A 21,114-nucleotide genomic window follows, 5' to 3' on the forward strand; every position below is an offset into this window, starting at 1 on the left:
AAACATTTCTCACTCAACTGATAACGGCAGGACAGATGCTGGCATATACCACGTAAGCATTTCACATCCACATCTACACACTATGCTGAAAGAATCTGTCTTGTCCCATAATGGAGAGCATCTAAAATTTGGGGTTTAAAATTTAAAGGTTACACATCTAGAAAAAGTTTTAAAAATGACTCCGTGTTAGGGAGCCTTGAAAAACAGACCACATTTATCAGCGGCCTTGTATCACTAGCAACTATCACAAAACTTGGTTGAGTTGAAGGCACTTACCAAGTAGTTGGTGACTGAACTGACATTCCAATTAAGGGTGCAATACGAACACAAAAAGCACCAGTACAATTATATGCACTTTAATGTAACTGCAAAACCATTTAGTAAGTTGAAACAAGTAGGAATCACTTATGACTAGAGACCAACTGTGTAATAATTTTGAAAGTAGCTGAATCTTCTACACTTTACAGTAGAAATGAGGCAACATTTCATAACAGCAACTATAAACAAGGCAAATTATAACATGGAACATCCAGTTATGGTCTCCACATTTATTAAATTGCACTAGGCCACCTTAAGAGATTTCATTTTAGTGCCACAATGGCAAATATTGTGAACACAATTAAGTAATTAGTAAGGGATTTCCTGTATGAAAATAATACTTCCTCTTCTTAAAAGTGGCCACCTATTGGGTTTGTAAATTAGGAGTTTTTAAGAAAAAACAAACAATATACTGGGGGCAGGTTGTATGTTATCCAAAAACAGCAATCTAAAACAAACTCAAGTGTTTAATTATAGGAAGCTTACGCAGTTTCCTATGAGGTTTCAAATAATCATTTTACTATATAAGCATGACTATGAAAAATGTAAGGCTATTTAATGGGAAAATCTTACTGTTAATTACTGTTATGGAAATCTAATGAAATATTTAAAATCATGTAGGTAACTGTAATTCATTTTAAATTTTCTAGAGACCCTATATAGTTAAAATCCTGTCTTTAAGTCAATTCTTGAAGACTTGTCTGATTAATTACATAATTATTAATAATTATGTTGTAATTACTAATTACAATAAAATTATTAATAATTATGATTAGTAGTAGCAACTACGGAAATAACTTACTCTAGATTCAAATTTCCATGAACATTTCTTAAGAAATTTTTATGTGTACTTTTTAAGTTTTATGTTTATGTTTTTAGCGTATTAAACAACTCAATAAAGCCATAGCAACTGCAATAATTATTTTTTCACATACTGAGATGTCTAGTAAAATGTCTTGAAACTTTATATTTTGTCCTCTGCTGGTTCATTTTTTGATGAAACTTAATCAAGTGTTTGGGTGACAGAGGTTTTCAGGAATCAAGATCTTTGTGCAAGTTGCAACACTGAGGAAATAATGTTAGAATTATTCCTTGCAAGTTTAGTCACAATAATATTGCTTTTTTTATCCCTTACTTGGGGGTTAAATCCATCACAATACATTTAAATGTATAATGGTCTCACATTAATTCCAAATTAATATAGTAAAAGAACCACGATACAAGTTTTGAAGAAATTTACTAACTGCTATCATTCTGGAAGTGATTAATGTGCCACCTTTCTGAATAGCCTTCCTGCATGGAAATGCTTCCCACTAACTACTGCCTACACAGTATTTACAGGCATGCACACCTTGTAGTACATCCTGTTCCACTGGCATTCAATCATTTATTGGTTCATGCTGCACTACCTACAGAACAGAAACAAGTCAGAGCATATTTTTGATAGTTTTGTTTATTACAAAATCAAAAAATGTTAGCACTAGAAAGCATACAAAAGTTTTTGTCCAACTTTCTCAAATAACTTTACAAAAGCAAAACAAAGCAAAACAAAAGGAAGATGCTGAGATGCAGAGGTTGACTTATAGATATGGTCACAAAGCTATTTAGCATCAGAACTAGATCAAGACTCTTTCCCATGATATAACTAAAGTAAGCTAAGATTGTCAACTTTACCATGGGCATTCTCTGACAATCAAAGTAGAGTTTCTAGAAAAACTTAAAAAAGAAAAAAAAATCACCATTTATAATAAATTATCATAATAAACAAGTCACCATTTATAATAAACCTTCACAATAAATCATTCCCTGATATCAGTCAGTGGGGTGAAGACAATGAGAAAAAACTTCTTGTTAATGGCACCTCCACCAGCATTTCCACATAGACTTTGTACACAGGAACAGGAACAAGTCATATAAAGAAAGCGCTTATGTTTTCACTTAACACCTGATTCACGAGTCACCTTCTAGAGGTCTAACAATTGCTAGACCTTCAACAGGTGCTTTGTAGTTGTTGACTGGGAGTTTCAGGACTGGTTGCTCTTAGCTGTCAGAATACCTTGTCATTGTAACCTACCTCCTTGGCCATGTCTGTGTATTTCTGCTTTTCCTTTGGATCAAGAACAGCCCACCAATCAGCTAGTATCTTGGTAGCACCTCGGTTATCAAGCCTGGGGTGTTCCTGACGTACAAGAGAGCGATGGCGTTTGCAAAATAAAAGAAATGCATTCATTGGTCTCCGCGCTCGCTGCTCTGGTGATTCATCATCTTCAGTTTCACCAACATCTTGCTCTAGGCCATCAGCCCTAAGAAGTTGAACCTATTACCAACCAAAACAAAGCCAGATCTTTAACATATTTTGGATAATTTTGATTTAACAGTTAAGTCTTGGTTTGCAAATTGTATTTTTTCTTAGCTCCATTTAAACAACTTACACATTGAAAAAAAATATGATTTAAAAAAATCAGCAACCACTGTTGATGGTTGGTAACCAACTTATGATGTATCCTTCTGCTTAGTTTCTATGGCAACCTGTGCATGTCTCTATTACAGCATAGATTACATTGTGTTATAATTGCTTACATTTTTTTCTCTCTCACTAAACAGTGAGCTCTTTGAGGACAAAAGCTCTCTTGTTCACTTTTACAGCCATAGTGCCTAGCTCAATGTCTGATATAATATTAGTACTTAACTAATTGTTGAATGAATGAATAAACCCCTTCTATGGTTAATGGGCCACAAGATTAACAATCTTCACATAACATATAGGAATAGTAGCTGTGTCTTTCTCTGCTTTGAAAAGTGCCTTTTTCTACAGCTAACAATATGAGAATATTTAACATAAAAGTAAGTCATAAAAAGGTAATATAGACTACTCGATGTTTATGCAAGCACCACAAGTGGAGTCTTGTAGTGTACAAAAAGCTAAACTGATATTTAACATGATTATTTGAAAGAAGAACTACACAATAAATCTTTAAACTTGTAAATTTCAAGCCTTCCTGTTTAGTGAAATGCTCTGGTGATAGGAATAACTCCTCTAGGCTTAAACCTTCGAAATCAATATTGAATCCTCTTTTGCCTACAATTCATTCAATCATTGTTCAAGGACTTCAAGGATTTCTACCAAGCTCCGAATTTGTCCATTCCATCTGGGTAATTCTCATTCCTACTGCCCTAGTACCACTGTGGCCTATGGCCTAGTCTTCCTGTTTTTAATCTTCTTTACAATACTTCTTGCACATGCCTGTCAGGTTAACTTTCTTAAAGCACATCTCTGATTACAGAATCTAAGAACATATGACTGTAAAATATTTTATAAGGCTAAAATGATTCTATAATGCTTCTTGGAAACAATGTAACTATAAACAGAAGTCCAGAATATTTACTAAGCCCATTTTCTTAATTTTTGGTTTTGAAATTAAAATCAAGAAGAACAAGTTGCAGATTAGGTATCTCTTATCTAAAATGCTTGGGACCAGAAGTATTTCAAATTTTCGGATTAGGGATACCCAAGTTATAACCATTAGTCTGAATTATGCAGTTAATTCTTAAACTTGAGTTAAGAGTATGAATTGGAATTCCCTGGAGGTTCTGTTAAAACACAGGTTGTAAGTTCCATTCCCAGAGTTTCCGATTCCAAGGTATGGAATGGGTCCTAAGAATTTGTATCTCTAACAAGTTCCCAGGTGATGCTGATACTGTTGGTTTGAAGAACACACTTTGAGAACCACAAATGTAAGGCAACCATGTTCTTTTACACAATGTTTACTGGGCAACGGTTACAAGCAGATACTTTAGAACTAATCACTGCTTAAACCAACTGGTGCTTTTAACAAGTCTTGGCCGAACATAGTGGCTCATTTCTGTAATCCCAATACTTTGGGAGGCCGAGGCAGACCGATCACAAGGTCAGGAGATTGAGACCATCCTGCCCAACATGGTGAAACCCTGTCTCTACTAAAAATGCAAAAATTAGCTGGGTATGATGGTGCATGCCTATAGTCCCCGCTACTTGGGAGGCTGAAGCAGGAGAATCACTTGAACCCAGAAGGCGAAGGTTGCAATGAGCTGAGACTGTGCTGCCACTGCACTCCAGCCTGGCAACAGAGCAAGGCTCCGTCTCAAAAAAAAAAAGGAAAAGTCTTAGACTTTTGCCATTAAGTATTGCAAATGCAATCAATTCACCATTAATTATCTTGAAACACAAACAGTACAGAAAAAAATCTTGAAGTCATAGCCAACTATTTTGGAAATATAGTACAAATTATTACTGGGGGTAAAGACTACATATATATCTTCCTCATTATGTATATATTCATTAACAGTAATTTGCATTTTCAAAGGATATGTAGCATTCTGAAACTAAGAAGCTGGGGGAAAAAAGTATACTATTAATATATAAGATGAGGAAGCAATATTTCCCCTTCAGAAAAGAGTAACTTTTCATTCAGTTACTAAATTATAAAATTCTTTGTAAAAAGATGGACAAAGGACCTCATGTTTTGGGAGGGAGAAAAACATACAAACATAAATTTAAAAGCAGTGTTCTGACTGCAACAAGAAACCATCAAGATAAAGAAGCACTGGTGGATGGTTATAAGTGCAAGAAGGCCTCCCTGAAAAAAGTTGCCCCAGCTCTAATCCCAGCATTTTGGGAGGCCAAGGCAGGCAGGTCACCTGAGGTCAGGAGTTCAAGACCAGTCTGACCTACTTGGTGAAACCCAGTCTCTACTAAAAGTACAAAAGTTAGCTGGGTGTAGTGGCACACACCTGTAACCCCAGCTACTTGGGAAGCTGAGGCATGAGAGTCACCTGAACCTGGGAGGAGCAGGCTACATTGTGCCAAGATCATGCCACTGCATTCCAGCCTGGGCGACAGAGCAAGACTGTCTCAAAAAAAAAAAAAAATATATATATATATATATTTACACACACACACACATAAAAATTACAAATTAATAAAAAGGAGAAAGAAATCAGAATGTGTCAGGTTGTCAATGGAGAGATATGCTGAACCAACAGGGATTAAGGCTTGCTGGTTTATTTGAACATCAACTTGCAGTTTGACAGCACTGGTATGTAAAAGAGAACAGGGTTTTGCGAGTCAAGGATGCAAGTAGATGATCTGTGCCACTTCATGAAGAATGTGCTCTGCCATATTTAAACGCATGCGTTTGATCCTGTAAACCAGTAGTTTGGAACTGTGTGGACCAATACAAACATTTAATTGACATAGTTTGTCAAGTTTTCATTCTGCCAACTATGAACATCAAAAAATGTTTTAATTACTATTTAATGTGGTAATTATGTTATTAGTCAAAAAGTAAATACATGAATACATGAATAACAAAATAAAAATAAAAATTCCTAGAGTTTAGAACTTATTTTTCTTTCCCCAAGAGCTCATTAATATTTTCTAAGAAAAATCAACACTAGTTCCCACAGCTGGATCGATGTAACGAAAAGCCACGAGCAATTTTAAGCAGTGGAGGGACATCATTAGACTGTATTTTAAGGAGATAACTTCTATCAACAGCATGAATTTTAAGACTAAAAGTAGAAGCAACCCAAACTAGAGGACCCAGTTAAAAATTTATTCCGATGTCCAGGCAAAAAAGGGATAAGGCTGAAACCCAGGGAGCAGTAATGGGAACAGAAAAGTGACAGACAGGGACAATATTTATGAGGCAGAACCAAGAGAGGCTGGTAACTAATTAGCTCTGAAGGGAGAAAAAGGAAGAGTGATTCTAGCTTGGGTGGCAAAGTTTCTCCCTATATAACAAAAAAAATACTTGTTCACAAATGGGAGAAATCAGTTCTGGTGGAGAGTAGATAGATCAGCGCTGGGCAGGCTGAATTTGAAGTGGCTGTGGGGAATGCTGTGTGGATACTCATGTCTGCAGGATAACAATCTGAGAAACCAATATACAGAAGGTGCTAAGACTAAGAGTATGGACAAGATCATTGAATGTGAGTGAAAAAAGAGGACTCAATGGCTTTAATCCTTCCCCCAACAAATATTTACCAGGTTCCTGCTATATGCCAGCCATTCTTCTAGGTGCTGTGAGCACAAAGAGTTCTTGCCCCCACAGAAGGAGGAGTACCACTGACCTTACATGTTGAAGGGATTCCTCTGCTTTGTTGAGAACAGACTGTAGAAGGGCAAGAGCAGAGGCAAGGAGAGAGAGGGGTAGAGACAATTATCTCTGCTAGAAATGGTGGTGGCTTGGATTAAGGTGGTACAGAAAGAAACTGTTAAAAGGGCAACAAAACTGTGAACATATTTTGAAGGTAGAGTTGAGAGGATCTGCTAATGAAGGGATGTGAAGTTTGAGCAAAATAAACTAATTACCTACAGTATTAGGTAATTACCTACAAGCTCTCAGGTCTGACAAACTGGAATGTTGCCGCTGCCCTTTACTGAGAATGGGAAGATCCAGGAGAAGGTTGGGAGGACTAAAGCAAAGCTTAATTTTGAATTCATTCAAACTGAGATTCCTAGTTGATATCTAAATGGATATGCAAGTAAATAGAAATATGAGTCCAGAGTTCAGAAGAAAAGTCCAGGGTGGAGGTAGAAAGGAAGATTGGAGGCCTAGAGATCATCATTTGCGGGGAAAATAATGCAGGGACATTAACTGAAACTAAGAAGGAACAGTGGGGAAGGAGGAAATAGAAAGAGGGGCCAGGCATGGTGGCTCAGGCCTACAACCTCAGCACTCTGAAAGGTTGACAAGGGAGGACTGCTTGAAGCCATGACTTCCAGATAAGCCTGGGCAATGTAGTGAGACCTTGTCTTCACAAAATATAAACAAAATTAGCTGGGCTTACTGGTGTGTGCCTGTGGTCCCAGCTTCTCAGGGAGCTGAGGTGGGAAGGCTGCCTGAGACTGGGAGATGGAGGCTGCAGTGAGCTGTGATGGTGCCACTGCACTCTAGCCTGGGCAATAGAGTGAGATCCTATCTCAAAAAAAGAAAAAAAAAAAAAAAGGAGAAATACAAACAGGAGTGGGTGGCCAAAGGAAAGAAGAGAAACAGGAGTGGGTGCCCTCACAGAAACAGGAGACTGCTTCAATGACCAAGTGATGAACACATTCAAATATGTCAAAAAGTGAAATTAGTAGAAGCTTGGCAATACCCTCAAGTAAGAAAAATAAAACCTATTTCTTCGAAACAGGAAAAGCAGAAAGAAAGATTAGTAAGGAGTGAGACGATTACATAGGTGTGTACAAGAAGCTAAAAGGGTAACTTCTGGCGGCCTCCATTTTCTCTGTGATAAAGGAGAAAAGGTCACCAGTAAGAGAGACCTTTGAGGGTATCCAGATGATGTCTGAGAAAGAGGAAAAATATTTTTTTAAATCCTGCTGAAAGCCAAGAAAAAGAGACTGAAAAATATCAAAAATGTTTATAAAATTCGTAGTGACACAAAATATGTACTCATTTATTCTTTCATTCAGCATACATCCATATTTAATACCTATGTGCCAGGCACCATTCTCGGTTCTGAGGCAAGAGGAAAAGACAAGACAGGCAAGGCCCCTGTTCTTATACTGAGTTTCTATTCTGGTCTGAGAAGACAGACATAAATAAGTACACAGCTAAATACATGGCAAACAGCATTAAGTGCCATGAAGAAAATCCTTTGGCTTCGAATGAGTTGGGTGGGATGAACACTTGGAGATGATTTCTTAAGTCACCTGCATGGTTACATGACTGAAGGCCAGCTGCTGAGGCCTGATGCCAGAGAAGAGGACGAGGAGGAATGAGTCATCACAAAGACTGAGGGCAAGTGCAGCCAGATGCTATGAGGGCCGTGGATAGAGACAAAGAGAGCAGCTCTAAGACTGCCAGTGGTGGCAGGTGAGGCCAGAAGCCAAGACAGAGAGGCCAGTAGAGCCAGGTGAGCACATCAGGTTTTAGGAACACCCCTATCTCAGTGTATTTGAATATTACCTACAAATCATTAATTAGGCAAAATACTATTTAAAAAGATGCGTCTCTGTCTACACTATTAGGAAGTACAAATACTTTAAGAGCAATCAAGAATTGGAATAAAAATGTAAACTAAGTAACTAAAAAAGATTCAAGCTATACAGGCTTTTGGAAACACATCTTTTGTAATATCACTTACGTTCACGATTATTATGATTTGCTCTAATAAACTTGAAACTTCTATAGTAAACACAGGAATTACCTTATCAATATCTTCCTCTTCGTCTTCCTCTTCTTCCTCTTCTGAAAAGTCAAGAAGTTTCTTTGCTAGCAATGGATGCCACTGAAGACACTTTCGTTTTGGTCGTTTTCCAGCCCCTTCTCCTTCTGCTGAATGATCCTTATTTCTATTACTGCCTTTCATTACTGTGACCTGTAGTAGGAAGAAAGAGAGAAACAGGGAGACAGAGACACTGAGTAAATCAAAGCAGATTTGATTAAAATTAGCTTATTTAGCTCCCTTAGCATTAATTAGATTATAATATTAATGACTAAACTATTTACCAGCTCATTTACTAGACTCAGTGAGAATCCAAAATACATAATGAAACATTCATTTTAGTGGGCTAAATTGAGCTAATAAAATGTGCCTTTTGTGAAATCTACTTCCTTCCACTCCATAGCTTCAGTAAGCTTAAGGATGCTACCAGTTACCTTCCCTTGTGTTTATTTACTCAGGGAAGTGTTCCTCAGTTTCTCATCAGAATAGTATGAAGGATGCCTCCCAAAAGAGTTGAAGAATTCACAGGGGTTGCCCCCCAGGCATTCTCTGATGGCTGGCTGTTTTACTGTAACAATTTACATGAATTTTGCATTCTACGCCTTGTTAAATCTGTGCTTATATTACTAAATAAAATGAGTACTTTGTAAGAATCCAATGTTGTAGGTTTAGGCAGTTGGCTGAGCTAAGAAATGGCCAAGCTATGAACATGAAAAAATTTTTTAGAACCCTAGAATTCTGAATGACTTTTCAATGATGTAAAAAAAAAAAAAAGTTCTTCTCCATGATAAAAGCAACACATATTTCTATTAAACAGGTGAAAATAGCATAAAAATGAGGTTTGCCCTCTCCATCACGCCCCGCACCATGGTCCAGAGGTAACTTGCATGTTAGTTTCTTGTATGTTTTCTCACAACTTTTTTTCTGATGTTACTTCTCTTTCATTCATTCATTCAAAGTAATGTTAAAATACAGATTATTGTCATCGAAAAATTCAAACAACAAAATCAAATGCCGTCGATTTAAATGGTTCATGAATGGTGACAATACAAACACAAGTGCAAATCACCAGGTAGCAGCCTATTTGCTCAGCGTATGTTTGCATTGGTCCAAATGCCTGAGAAGTGGTACCATTAAACTTTTCATGCCATGTTAAAATAGAAACTGGGATTGATGAATACGTAATATAAAGATTCATCTAGTTCTCAAGCCGTTCAGAGAATATGGTATAGGCAAATTTGCCTGTCCTGCTTGTTTCTGGATTCTGAGCCATGCCTAGGTCTTCCTTACTTCAAAAAAAATACCAATGTTTTCTCCTAGAACTTGTACAGCTTCAGCTTAAACATTTAAATATTTGATCAATCTGGAATTCATTTTGATAAAAGAAGTGAAGTAAGGATCGAGCTTATTCTTTTTTAAAAAATAGCTAGCCAACTATACCAATATCATTTATTAAATAATCTACCTTTTCACTATTCCTTTTATCCTACATTAAATTATCACATGTATATGAGTCTATTTCTGGATCCTCTTCTGTTAATAACCTCCCTCTAACTGCTTGCCTATCCTTGACCAATTTCAATGTCCTATATCAATCTACATCTTTTTAAATTTACAAATATATCAATAAACACAGCCATTTAAAAAATTCAAGTTGCATATATCATACTCTTCTATCTAGGTCAATACATGTTGATTGTTCGCATTTTAAAATAACTGTGTAATAGTCTAAAATACGAAAGTATCACCATTTACTGAGTCTAATATTGATAAAGAGATTACTTCTTGTGCTACAACAAAATGACGCTTCTTGTGCCTCATTTTAATAATGTTCTAGAAAATCTTGATTTTTAATAAAAGTTCTCATTAATTTATTAAAAGTTATATCCAGTCAAGAAAAAGAAACGAGGAAAAGAAAAATATGTTCCTATGGCTTTCTTAGCAAGAAACTCATGCCGGAATATCTGAAGCAATTATATGACTTGTGTGGCTAACTAAAGAATATAAGAAGTTATTGAAAACTAAATGGAATTAGGTATCTGATGTGCTCTTCATAAGAGAAGAAAGATATCTTGTGAACTGATAGACCATTTAACAATTCCCATTCTACCTACAAATAAAAGTTGGCACAGGCAACCCAGTTTCCAAAAATGCCAATGCTATACAGAGAGAAGAGGAAATGGTTGTTTCTGTGGCATATTAACCACTTCAGGATGAGTTGCCTGAGTGGTAGTTAAACCCATTTGAGGGTCTAATATTTTCAACAGTAAAATAAATCAGTGGGAAACTGCAAATAAGGCAGCTTCTATCAACTGTAGAGAGTAAAGTGATTGCCAATGCCTAGAGAAAAACATATCTTCAGTCCCAAGAATTTTGAATTACATTGTTATTTAATTATGTGTGAATGTATATACGTGTGTATATGCGTGCACCTTTGTGTATATATATGTAATTTCAACATTCAAAGAGAAAACAGGATCTCAAGACTCAAATTAATGAGGGGTATATGTGGCTTCCTTCTGGGTTCAAAATAATTGCATTTAGTCCTCTCTCACTTCTAATTCTTTCCATGTAGCTCACATACAACTTTGGAGAAAATGTCTTTTCTGATACTCCAGAAATTAATCTTTCCCACCCAGAAATACATTAGAAAGACTTTACATTGCTAATGCACTTACCACATTTTCCCTTGAATTATAATTATTTGGATACATCATACCTCCACTGCCAGGCCTTTTAATGGTCCAAGACTATACTTATATGCTCAGAAACATCCTGGCACATCAGATCATCAAGATCAGTTAATTGTGAGGATTGTCACAAACAATGACACAAACTCCTTTGCCAAATTGTAATGATGATTCACTATATTCTCTAGGATAGCTTCAAGATTAACTATAATTTCTTATACTTTCCTGAATTCAGATATTCTTTTCTAAGTGGGAAAGCAAGGGAATTGAAAACTGTGCACAACCCAGACAGACAGACCAAGGTGGCATGTGATGTCTGAGAACCACCAGATGCATAGGCTTGGGGAGCAATCAGGCTGGCAACCCCCAGGCACGGGGCCTGGAACAAGGTAGGTACATTTTTAGCATATACAAAAGATGGATAAAAGAGAAAGTGAATTGGAAATGGTATACTGCAAATGAAATAATCAAGAAAAGTGTACTGTAATTGATCTAACAACCATGAAATACCTCAAGGTATAAACTGGGTACTTTAATAATTTATAGTTACCTAATTCTTTCCTACTTCACTATGGATGTATTTTCAAACTATTGAAAGAAGGCAAAACAGTGAATAGAAATGATGATCCTGACTGTGATTCAGAAGTAATGAGAAAGCAGGAGAGAAAAATTTTAAAAAGATGAAAAAAGTGGGAAAGACAAGGGCAAAGAAAGCATAATTTTGAGACAATGTTATCACTCATCTGACTTCAACGATGAGGAGGAGGTAAAATTGTTAATTTTTGAAGTGACAGAGGACTAATCTTATAATTATTTTGCCACTAAAAAGCCCACACATTTTAAAGTTTGGTTTCTTGTTCTTAGAACAGGAGTGAATTAACAATCTATATGCAGTAAATGAAACAATTGTTGGACTTTATTCAAAAAGGGTGATTCTTCCATTCTGTACTGCAACTCTAGAATAATTGAAATCAGGTTATTTAACTATCAATGGACTCTGTACCTTAAAAACTAAATATCATCAAATTATGATGCTGAGACTGTCAAATGATGATATAAAGCCCCCTACCAACATTTATCTTGTGAAAACAAACCAACCCACGTTTGTCCCCTGTGCCCCCTTTCTATGGCAGGATAAGTGACCCTAAATAGACATTCACTGTACTGAATTCATTGTAAATTGACAAATTAGGAAAAACTTCATTTAACTATATTCTTCAAATGTAACACGCCCAGGCTGGGAGCAGTGGCTCATGCCTGTAATCCCAGCACTTAGAGAGGCTAAGATGGGTGGATCATGACGTCAAGAAATCAACATTATCCTGACCATCCTGGTGAAAACCCCATCTCTGCCGAAAATACAAAAATTAGCTAGGCATGGTGGCATGTGCCTGTAGTCCCAGCTACTTGGGAGGCTGAGGCAGGAGAATTGCTTGAACCCAAAAAGTGGAGTTTGCAGTGAGCCAAGATTGTGCTACTGCACTCCGGCCTGGTGACAGAGTGAGACTCCATCTCAAAAAAAAAAAAAAAAATTAAAAAATGTAGCAAGCCCATTCATGAAGACCTTTATTGAGGTCAGAAAAAAGAAGAAAGACGGTAGAAGGAATCAGTACAAAGCAAATACCATATTTATTAAAAGAAAGAAAAAAGGACACTGGAGGCTGATAGGCCTCCTTTAGAATCCTGCCTCTACCACAAACTACTTGTTGGAAAGTTAATAGCTGTGCTGATCTTTCCTCATGTTAAAACTAAATAATAATAGCTCTACTGTGAGAATATCCAGCACAGTGTCTAGAAGATTCTCGTTCACTGTTGGTATATTCCCCCTTTATTCACAGGCTTTCTAGACTGGGGAGCATGGGTTTACCAGGCAGTATCTGCTCCCTTAAACTAATCCTAAGATGCTATCAAAAGGGAGCACAGATGTCTCCCACTTGATAGTGGTCCATATAATAGAATCTGCAGCCTCAGAAACTGAAAAACAAAGATGGAGGGTTTCCTTTCCTTTGTCTGAATGACACGCAGTCAGAAACTGTGCCTTGGCACAGTCGTAAATTTTGTGAATTAGATCCTCTTGTCTATTGTCTTGTCTTACAATTTAGGCAATCAGTTACACTTCAATCTTAAAACATTAGCATACATTAAACTGTGTTACATTGGTATTTTAAACTGTTTCCTAAAAGTCCAATGAAATCTCACTCAAATCCTGGTCACTGAAACTCACACCCAGTGAAATGGGAAAGTATGGAAGGCCCATTAAATACTACTGCTAGGCAACTACATATTCTAACAACAAACAGGGCCTTTTCTGGGTCCAGCGAAGACTACAAAACTTCACAGCCTTCTCCAGTCTATGGAGAAGAGGAAAAAACAGCCCAAAGATGCTGTAACATAGTGGAAACTCTAGTACTTCCACACAAATTGGACCCACCTGCTTTCATTCTTTCTAAAGATTCCTCAGATTTTCAAGTCACACCTTGCTTTCAATCTTTCAAGGGGTCCTGCTGCCACAGAAGAAAGCAAATACTCCAAATCTGAAGCCTTCCTCTTTCTCACCTTAAAAGTCTCTTGTGTTCTCTTAAAGTCCTTCTAATTCTCCAAGACCCAGGTCAAATATCTCTTATCAGAAAGCCCTAAGTCAAAGTCCATCACTCTGCTATGAGCTTTCATTGTACTTGACTTCGTTAGGTCAAGCACTTACCACAGTGTTTTGAGAACTCCCCTCCACCCTACTTTGATTGAAATGTGTCCTCCCAAGTTAATCCCCAGTGCAACAGTGTTGGGAGGTAGGGCCCAATAAGAGGTGATGAGGTGACGGGGGCTCTGCCTGCATGAATGGAGTAATGTGATGTGGGAGTGAATTAGTCATCACTAGCATGGGTTTGTTATTAAAGCAAGTTTGGCCCCCTCTTACTCTCACCCTCTCTTTCTCTTCTGCCATGGAATGACTCAGAACAAAAGCCTTCCCAAATATTGGCTGCATGCTCTTGTACTTCCCAGCCTCCAGAACTGTGAGCCAAATAAACGTTTTGTTCATTATAAATTACCCAGTTTGTGGTATTGTTATAACATCATAAAATGGACTAAGGCATCCCTACGTCTCACAAAAGGTTGTGGCCTTCAGAGTGCAGGTACCATTGCTACCTTTTCTGTCTTAGTGCCTAGCACAGAGCCCACTACACAGTAGTTTCTGAAATGGTACTTATTGGCTTATAATTTCCTCATCTAATACTTGACCACACACAACTTCTCAGAATGACACGCTCCTAAATTTAAAAAAAAATACTGACATGCAACATTTATTAAATATTTAATTGCTACTTATTTACTTTCTCATTTAATCCTTACAAAACACTCTGATGCAGTTACTATGATGACTTCCATTTGAAGAAACAGGATTAAGTAACTTGCCCAAGGTAACACAGCAAGTAGAGGAGCTGGGTCTGGACCCAGGAAACCTAGCTCCAAGAGCCCAAACGCTTACTTAGGAAAAAGAGCTCTAATATAAAGCTCCTCAATCTGCTAACTCGCTAAGTATTTCCTGTAGAACAAACAGCTCATAGGCCATGAAAATACCAAAAGGAAGCATGAAGGGGCTAGTAAGGGAATACTGCTTTTCATGGCAGAAAAGCAAGTATACATCTCTGACTATGTCAAGTGACAATTAAATTAGATTAACTCTAAAACTCTTTGAAGATAAAAGCCCTACAAGTGCTAATCATTATTATTTATTGTAATTCTAATGACAATTCTAAACTGTAGACAGATTACATGAAAAATATCTCATTCAATAAAGTAATACTCTCATTTTAGAAGCAATTGCACTATTCATGCAAAAAGTGTCTTTAAATATGCTCCTTATTGAAAAGCAGTAGCTCTTCAAGTTGAAACTAACTCTGTCAAGATGTTATCAATATGCTCTTCATGAATACTAATAAGGCACCCACTATTCAAAGGGCTTAGCCGAACTGGCAGTTCTGGTCCCTCTGCCTTTAACTCATAAAGAAATATGTATTTTTAAGATCACTAACACCTACAATCCATGACACTTAGCCTTGGGACGGCTTAACATGGTTCTCAAATGGAATGATGCTCTAGGCTACAAACAGAGACAAAATCTACCTTGAAAGAGATAAGGCACCAAAAGAGGTGACTTGAGGAAAAGCTATATACAGAGAGGAGTCAGCAGCAAGCTAGGACATGTTCCCCACCACACCTTCCAACAAATGCAACGTTCTGTTTTCCTAGAATTTTTTGGAGGTGTTTACATTCTTAATCAAAAAGCCACCAAATTTCCATTTTTTCCACAGACCTATCAAAAAAGTATTTTCTCTTTTAGTTTATAAATTCACAAAGGTTTTTATTATGTGTACTTATTACATGGCTAGGACATAATGATCATATTGACAAGAAGCTGAAACACAAGAAGATAAGCTCATGTGTGTCTCTTCCTCCTTTACTCTCAATGCAGCTGAACACATATTTATTGATCACCCGCTGAGTCATGCTCTGTAAGGGTTAAGTGTCCAGCCTTACCTCCCATTCAACTCACCTCCTGCTGGGCTGGTGTCTGCCCTGCTTTCCACACCTGCCACATGCTTCTGCGTAGTCCTTTCTCTGCTCTCCCAGGCCTGCACACCGTCCCCCACACCCCCATTCTCCCTCTCTATGCAAGGCCTCTCTGAACACCCATTTCTAAAAAGCTGTGTTTGCCTCAGCTCATGTCTCTCTCCTTTCTGAGCACCTTTTTTGATCACTGCAACACTTAATGGCTGTGCCATAATTTTTGACACTTGATTGTACGACAATTATCATTTTCCTGTACAATGTATGTATAATGATTTCATGTGAATTCCTCCCACAGAGACCCTTGAGGGTAATGAACATGCCAGATGCTTTTTTTGGATCTGTCAGAGCAAAGATCTTTGTGCTAGACAGGGAATAGATGTTCAGTGAATATGTGGAGAATTGAACATAGAAACAATACTTTTTTGCTTTCTTATTATGCCTTTCTTTATGTTGTTTTGCTACAAGGCAGAAGGGACACAAGGCTTGAAAAGAAATACGCAGCAAAGAAGAAATCAGCAGCCAGGAAAGGTTGTTTGGAAGGGAAAGGAGAGAAAAAAGAAACAAGTAAATTGACAAGGCAATGTAATAAATAGAATAAAATCAAAGTCACTTCCAAACAGCTGTCTGAAACATGTTCCTTTATTCCCTTCTCTGGTTATTTGTCAATGACTTTCCTTATTCTCTCAAAATAGAGTACTACTGTACCTTCAGCTCACTGGCTCTCTTATTCTTTCACAAATGGTCCAGTAATAAACCCTAACTCTAAACTTACCCAACCATTCTTCTTCTCGGGTCTATCCCCAGGTTTCTGGCTGCTCCTGTTTCTGACCTTACTACAAAAGTTTGCAATCTCAGGTTGGTCTTAAGTGCTTTTTTACTTGTCCTTTGTTTTATCCTTTTTACTTGTCTTATTCAGTTACATAGTCAATGCCACAGTGCCCATTATAAATTCTGTTTCTCAACTCCTACTGATGACAGTGAGCGAGGATAAATGATGACAATGCTAGCTAGACCTATATAATGCTTCCTACGCACCAGAGCTAAGAGACTATATTTATTAACTCTCTTAACTTATGATAAGCCTAAGAGGTAGGTACCATTATCCCCTCTTTTACAGATGAGAAAACTGAGGCAAATATAACATATTTTACCTCTTTCAGCTTATAAATTAACAAAGGTTTTTCCTATATCCATTTGTCACATGGGTAGAAGTAAGTATCACATTGGCAAGAACTGGATGCACAGGAAGACAAGCTCATGGAGTCTCCATATTTACTGTCAATGCAGTTGGATACATATTTACTGATCACTTGGTGAGCTATGAATTATGTTTATAAATCACACTACTAGCATGTAATTGGTGAAGCGAGTATTTGAACTCAGGAGGTCTGAGTTCAGAGTCTGGTTTTTGACCATTATATAATATTGCTTCATCATCATAAATTTTATTGAACATTTGCTACATGCTGAACACTTTACAATAATTAATTTCTTTAATCCTTAATACGACTCTAGGTGGAAGATAAGACAATGAATACATTTTAAGTATAAAGCAAGAAGGACAAACCTTAAGCAGCATGCCCAAGGCCACTATGCCAGCACATGATGGGGCGAGGGCTGAAAACAAGGTCTCCCGCTCCCTAGAGCCTCAGCTTTCAATCATGTACCCATACTGCCCTTGCCCATGACCCGCAATCCTTGTCACTCTAAGAAAATATCTTTGCTTCCTGTTTAAACTTGCAGGAAGGTGTTAACTTTCCTGGGCCCTCCCAAATTCTCGTCTTGCCTACCAATTTCAAAATTTCTTTTCTTCTTCTGTTTTCTTTCAAAGGTAGAGATATAAGGTTAACTCCTTCCCTCACCTTACCCCCAATCTATATGTTTCCCTCCTGTTATGCTGAGCCATTAGTCTTTGTGTTACTTTGATGAACTGTCAATAGTTAATTCTGTTCCTTCAGTCTATGCACAATCTCAAGTTTAAAGACCTCCCTGAATTCTCACCCTCCTTTAGTCCTTTTTCTTTGAACAAACTGGCCTCTAGCCCTCAGGCTGCAGGACTGCCTAACATAACTAGGACCCAAGAACCAGCCTGCTCGGTACTGTCATTGGTTCACAGCCCCCAAGCCCCACGATGTGCTTTACTAAGTGACCTGGTTCCTAATATTCTTGCTTCTAAACCTCAGGATTCGTTTCCTGAAAAGAACTTACAACTTGTTCTAACTTCGCTATCACCTCTGGCTTCTCTACCTCACTATGATTCACATGTCATTGATTTCTATCCTCTCAGAGAAAACATCTTGTCTGGGCCAGGCCTCTGCCTCCACCATACCCTTGTGGAGTTATGTCAGAGCCCGGGGAATAGAAACTAGACATCCCTTCTCTTCACATAAGCATCTGGAAAGCATATCTTTCTTTACAACTTTGTTTCCATAAGCTGAAATCACTGCAATTAACTGTTTACCCTGACATCTAACCTCCCAAAGTTCTATCCCTTCTACCTCTTAAAAGAGTCCACTCCTCTCCAGCCCCACTAGGCTGGTTCAGTTGTCTGACCCTCTTACCTACAGCTCTGCTAACTTTAATTCTCCACACAACAAATATCTGCTCATGTCCTTCTCCTAAAGGGAGTCTCTTTAATAGTCCCTCAATGTACTAAGGAAAAACTCCAGACTCCTTCCTTCACACAAACATGTAAGATTCTTCTTGACCTAGTCCAGCTTGCCTTTACAGCTGATGTTTCTTTGCTCCATTCTCACTCAAAGTTCTACCCATACTGAGCCACACTATCACCTGCAGCTTGCCATGCACTCCTGCCTCCTGGAACCTGACTGCTGTTTCCTTCCGGTGGAACTCTCATCCCTGCTTCAGGGCTTAGCTTGAATCTCACCTCATGCCCCTTTTGGTCCTTTCAAGTCTGAGAGAGGTGTCTCCACAGCACCCTACACGATAGGCTACACTGAAATGGCCTGTTTCCTTCTTTATATCACACTCAACTGTGACAGAGAACAGGGGCTGAACCATGTTCACCATGATGGATCTCCAAGGCCTGACACAGAGCTGGGCACACTGCAGGCAAATAAATACTTGTTGAATGAATGAGTTCTAGGACTGTTCCCTGAAGTCCATTCCTCTTGCACCTAGTCCTTCCCTTGTTCACTATCCTTCTTTTCTACTCCATCCTTGCCACACCCTGCTCTGTGACCCTCCATTTCAGAAATTCCTAACAATTACTCAAATAGCATACTCAAATTGCCAAACTAAAATACTTAGTGATTGTATTTACTTAGAACCAGTTTTTATGCAACAGATCTGAAGAGAGAAAAAATGACTATTTGTAATTTTGACATGTCATGTGGTCCCAGCTATTTAGGAGGCTGAGGTGGGAGAATCTGGAGCCCAGGAGCCAGGAGGTAGAGGCTACAGTGAGCTATGATCGTGCCACTGCACTTCAGTCTGGGTAACAGAGTGAGGCTCTTCCTCAAAAAAAAAAAAAAAAGTCACCAAAGCAAGAATATAAAGAACCGGTTTTAATATGACCCGAACTTCCTTCCTCTAATTTTCTTCTCAATGCACAGTACAAGAATACTGTAAACCAATACCCACAAGATATACTTTTACTCAGACTATTTTCCTTACAGTCCAATTTACGTAAGTCTGCTCCCTCTGCTGGCCAAATTTTATCATCTAGCATCCTATTTAAATATAAAGGTAATGCTTTATAATACCAAAAAAAGCTCCTCTGTAAAATAATCATTACCATATAAGCCTGGGAAATCACTTAAGAAGCTCTTTTACATCATTAAGTCACTGTGTTTGTTGATTTCCGGGAGATGTAACCAGCCACATGTTGAGTTAAACCCAGGACTTTTCAAATTTAATATCATTTTTCCCCTAAGCAAGATTCTGAACTCTGCTAAAAACCATTTCTCATTAATTTAATCCATTGCTAATTGGAATCTCCAACGGACTTTGTGATAAATGTCCAACCAAGCATTTCCATATTCACACAATGGCATTATGTTGGCGGGGTGAGGGGAGGGGAGACCAAGATGGAGAGAATGCTTTCATTTAGTAATTTATCAGGCCACAAGAGTTAGGGGCAGAATACAGGACCAACGACAGGGATTATATGCTACCAGTGAGCCCATGATGCTTTTAATTTTTTTCAAAGACAGATTATAATATGATAATAAAGTCATTGTTCTGACATATTTCTGTTTTATTTTTTATGATAAAGCACTTTATAAGATACAACTTGAGTACATTTCATTAGTAAGTTCCGAATATATTTTCTTATACAAAAAGCTAGCACTGCCATTAAAAACCCCTAGGCGGTATACCTTATTGGCTGCTTTCCAATTATGTACCACTTTATAACTTACAAAGCCTTTACTGAACATATTTACTCAATATTGTAAAATCCCATAAAATGGGTATAATTATGCTCATTTTACAGCTGAGTGACAGAAGCCTCAGAGAGATTTACGTAATCTTCATAATGTCATTAAGGAGCAAACTAGAAACACAGCCTATAAAGGCTCTGGACTTTACACAGAGGAACTTTCTTCCATCTGATTGTATCACTGATTTTAGTTTTTAATCAATATATTTACTTTGGGAGGAGAAGTAATTCCATTTTATAAGCCTTGTTGGTATTTCATTCATGTCTCTCAGTATTTGCTTTAGGGGAATCCCAAACTTCCATTTGTATCTCAAAACACTCTTCCACATAGATTTAATCATACTAAATACACTGAGGGAAGGAGGGAATCGGAACAGCACATGTCTGTCATGCAATGTACTTGTATTTTGTAAATATTGATGTTGCAGCTCTTAAAGTACTCTCAGAAGTCGTTATGACTGACAGCCCGTGAGTGCTGCATCTTTCAAAACAAATATGCTTTCCTGATGGAGAGCACATGCATCTCCATCTAATTTTTCTGAGAGGCAGAGGTGGAACAAACATTTCCTAACATTTTAACTAAATTCAGCATTCTTCACTGAACACAATAGACAGGTTACATCTTAATAGATATTATGAAAGCTTGTCATTTCCATAAGCAACACAGCATGTAAGGGAAGGGCACTCTACAAACCTCCCCTATAATCCCAGAGTAGCATACAACTTCCTGTGCTTATTGTAAATATTTTTAAGTACAAGCAAAAATTCAAAAGACATTTTATACCAAAAAAAGGTCTTCATAAATGTCCAAGTATTGCTAGATTTTAAAAAATGTACCATTAGATGGCTTAAGAATAAAAGTAAGTTTAGGCAAAAGTTTGAAAAAGAACCAAGTGGAGTAAATAAAATATACTTGATCACCCT

General features: G+C 37.7%; 1 protein-coding gene across 16 annotated transcripts in view; it reads right to left on the minus strand.

Annotated features, from left to right (window-relative positions):
* The window catches only part of BBX (BBX high mobility group box domain containing), a 276,803-nt gene that overhangs the window by 90,709 nt on the left and 164,980 nt on the right, over nucleotides 1-21,114 (minus strand). For 15 of the 16 annotated variants that reach the window (XM_032299188.1, XM_032299204.1, XM_032299203.1 and 12 more), the window contains 2 exons: nucleotides 8,512-8,682; nucleotides 2,393-2,635 (listed from right to left, as the gene is read on the minus strand). In XM_032299188.1, the coding sequence (XP_032155079.1) occupies nucleotides 2,393-2,635; nucleotides 8,512-8,673 (405 nt within the window). In that variant the 5' untranslated portion in view covers nucleotides 8,674-8,682. Of the gene's footprint in view, nucleotides 1-2,392; nucleotides 2,636-8,511; nucleotides 8,683-9,771; nucleotides 12,493-21,114 lie in introns of those variants that run through there. The other variant, XM_032299199.1, reaches the window with a different exon arrangement.

The sequence above is a fragment of the Sapajus apella genome, unplaced genomic scaffold, assembly GCF_009761245.1.
Source record: "Sapajus apella isolate SASKATOON/1434 unplaced genomic scaffold, GSC_monkey_1.0 scaffold40, whole genome shotgun sequence".
Classification (NCBI taxonomy): Eukaryota; Metazoa; Chordata; class Mammalia; order Primates; family Cebidae; genus Sapajus; species Sapajus apella.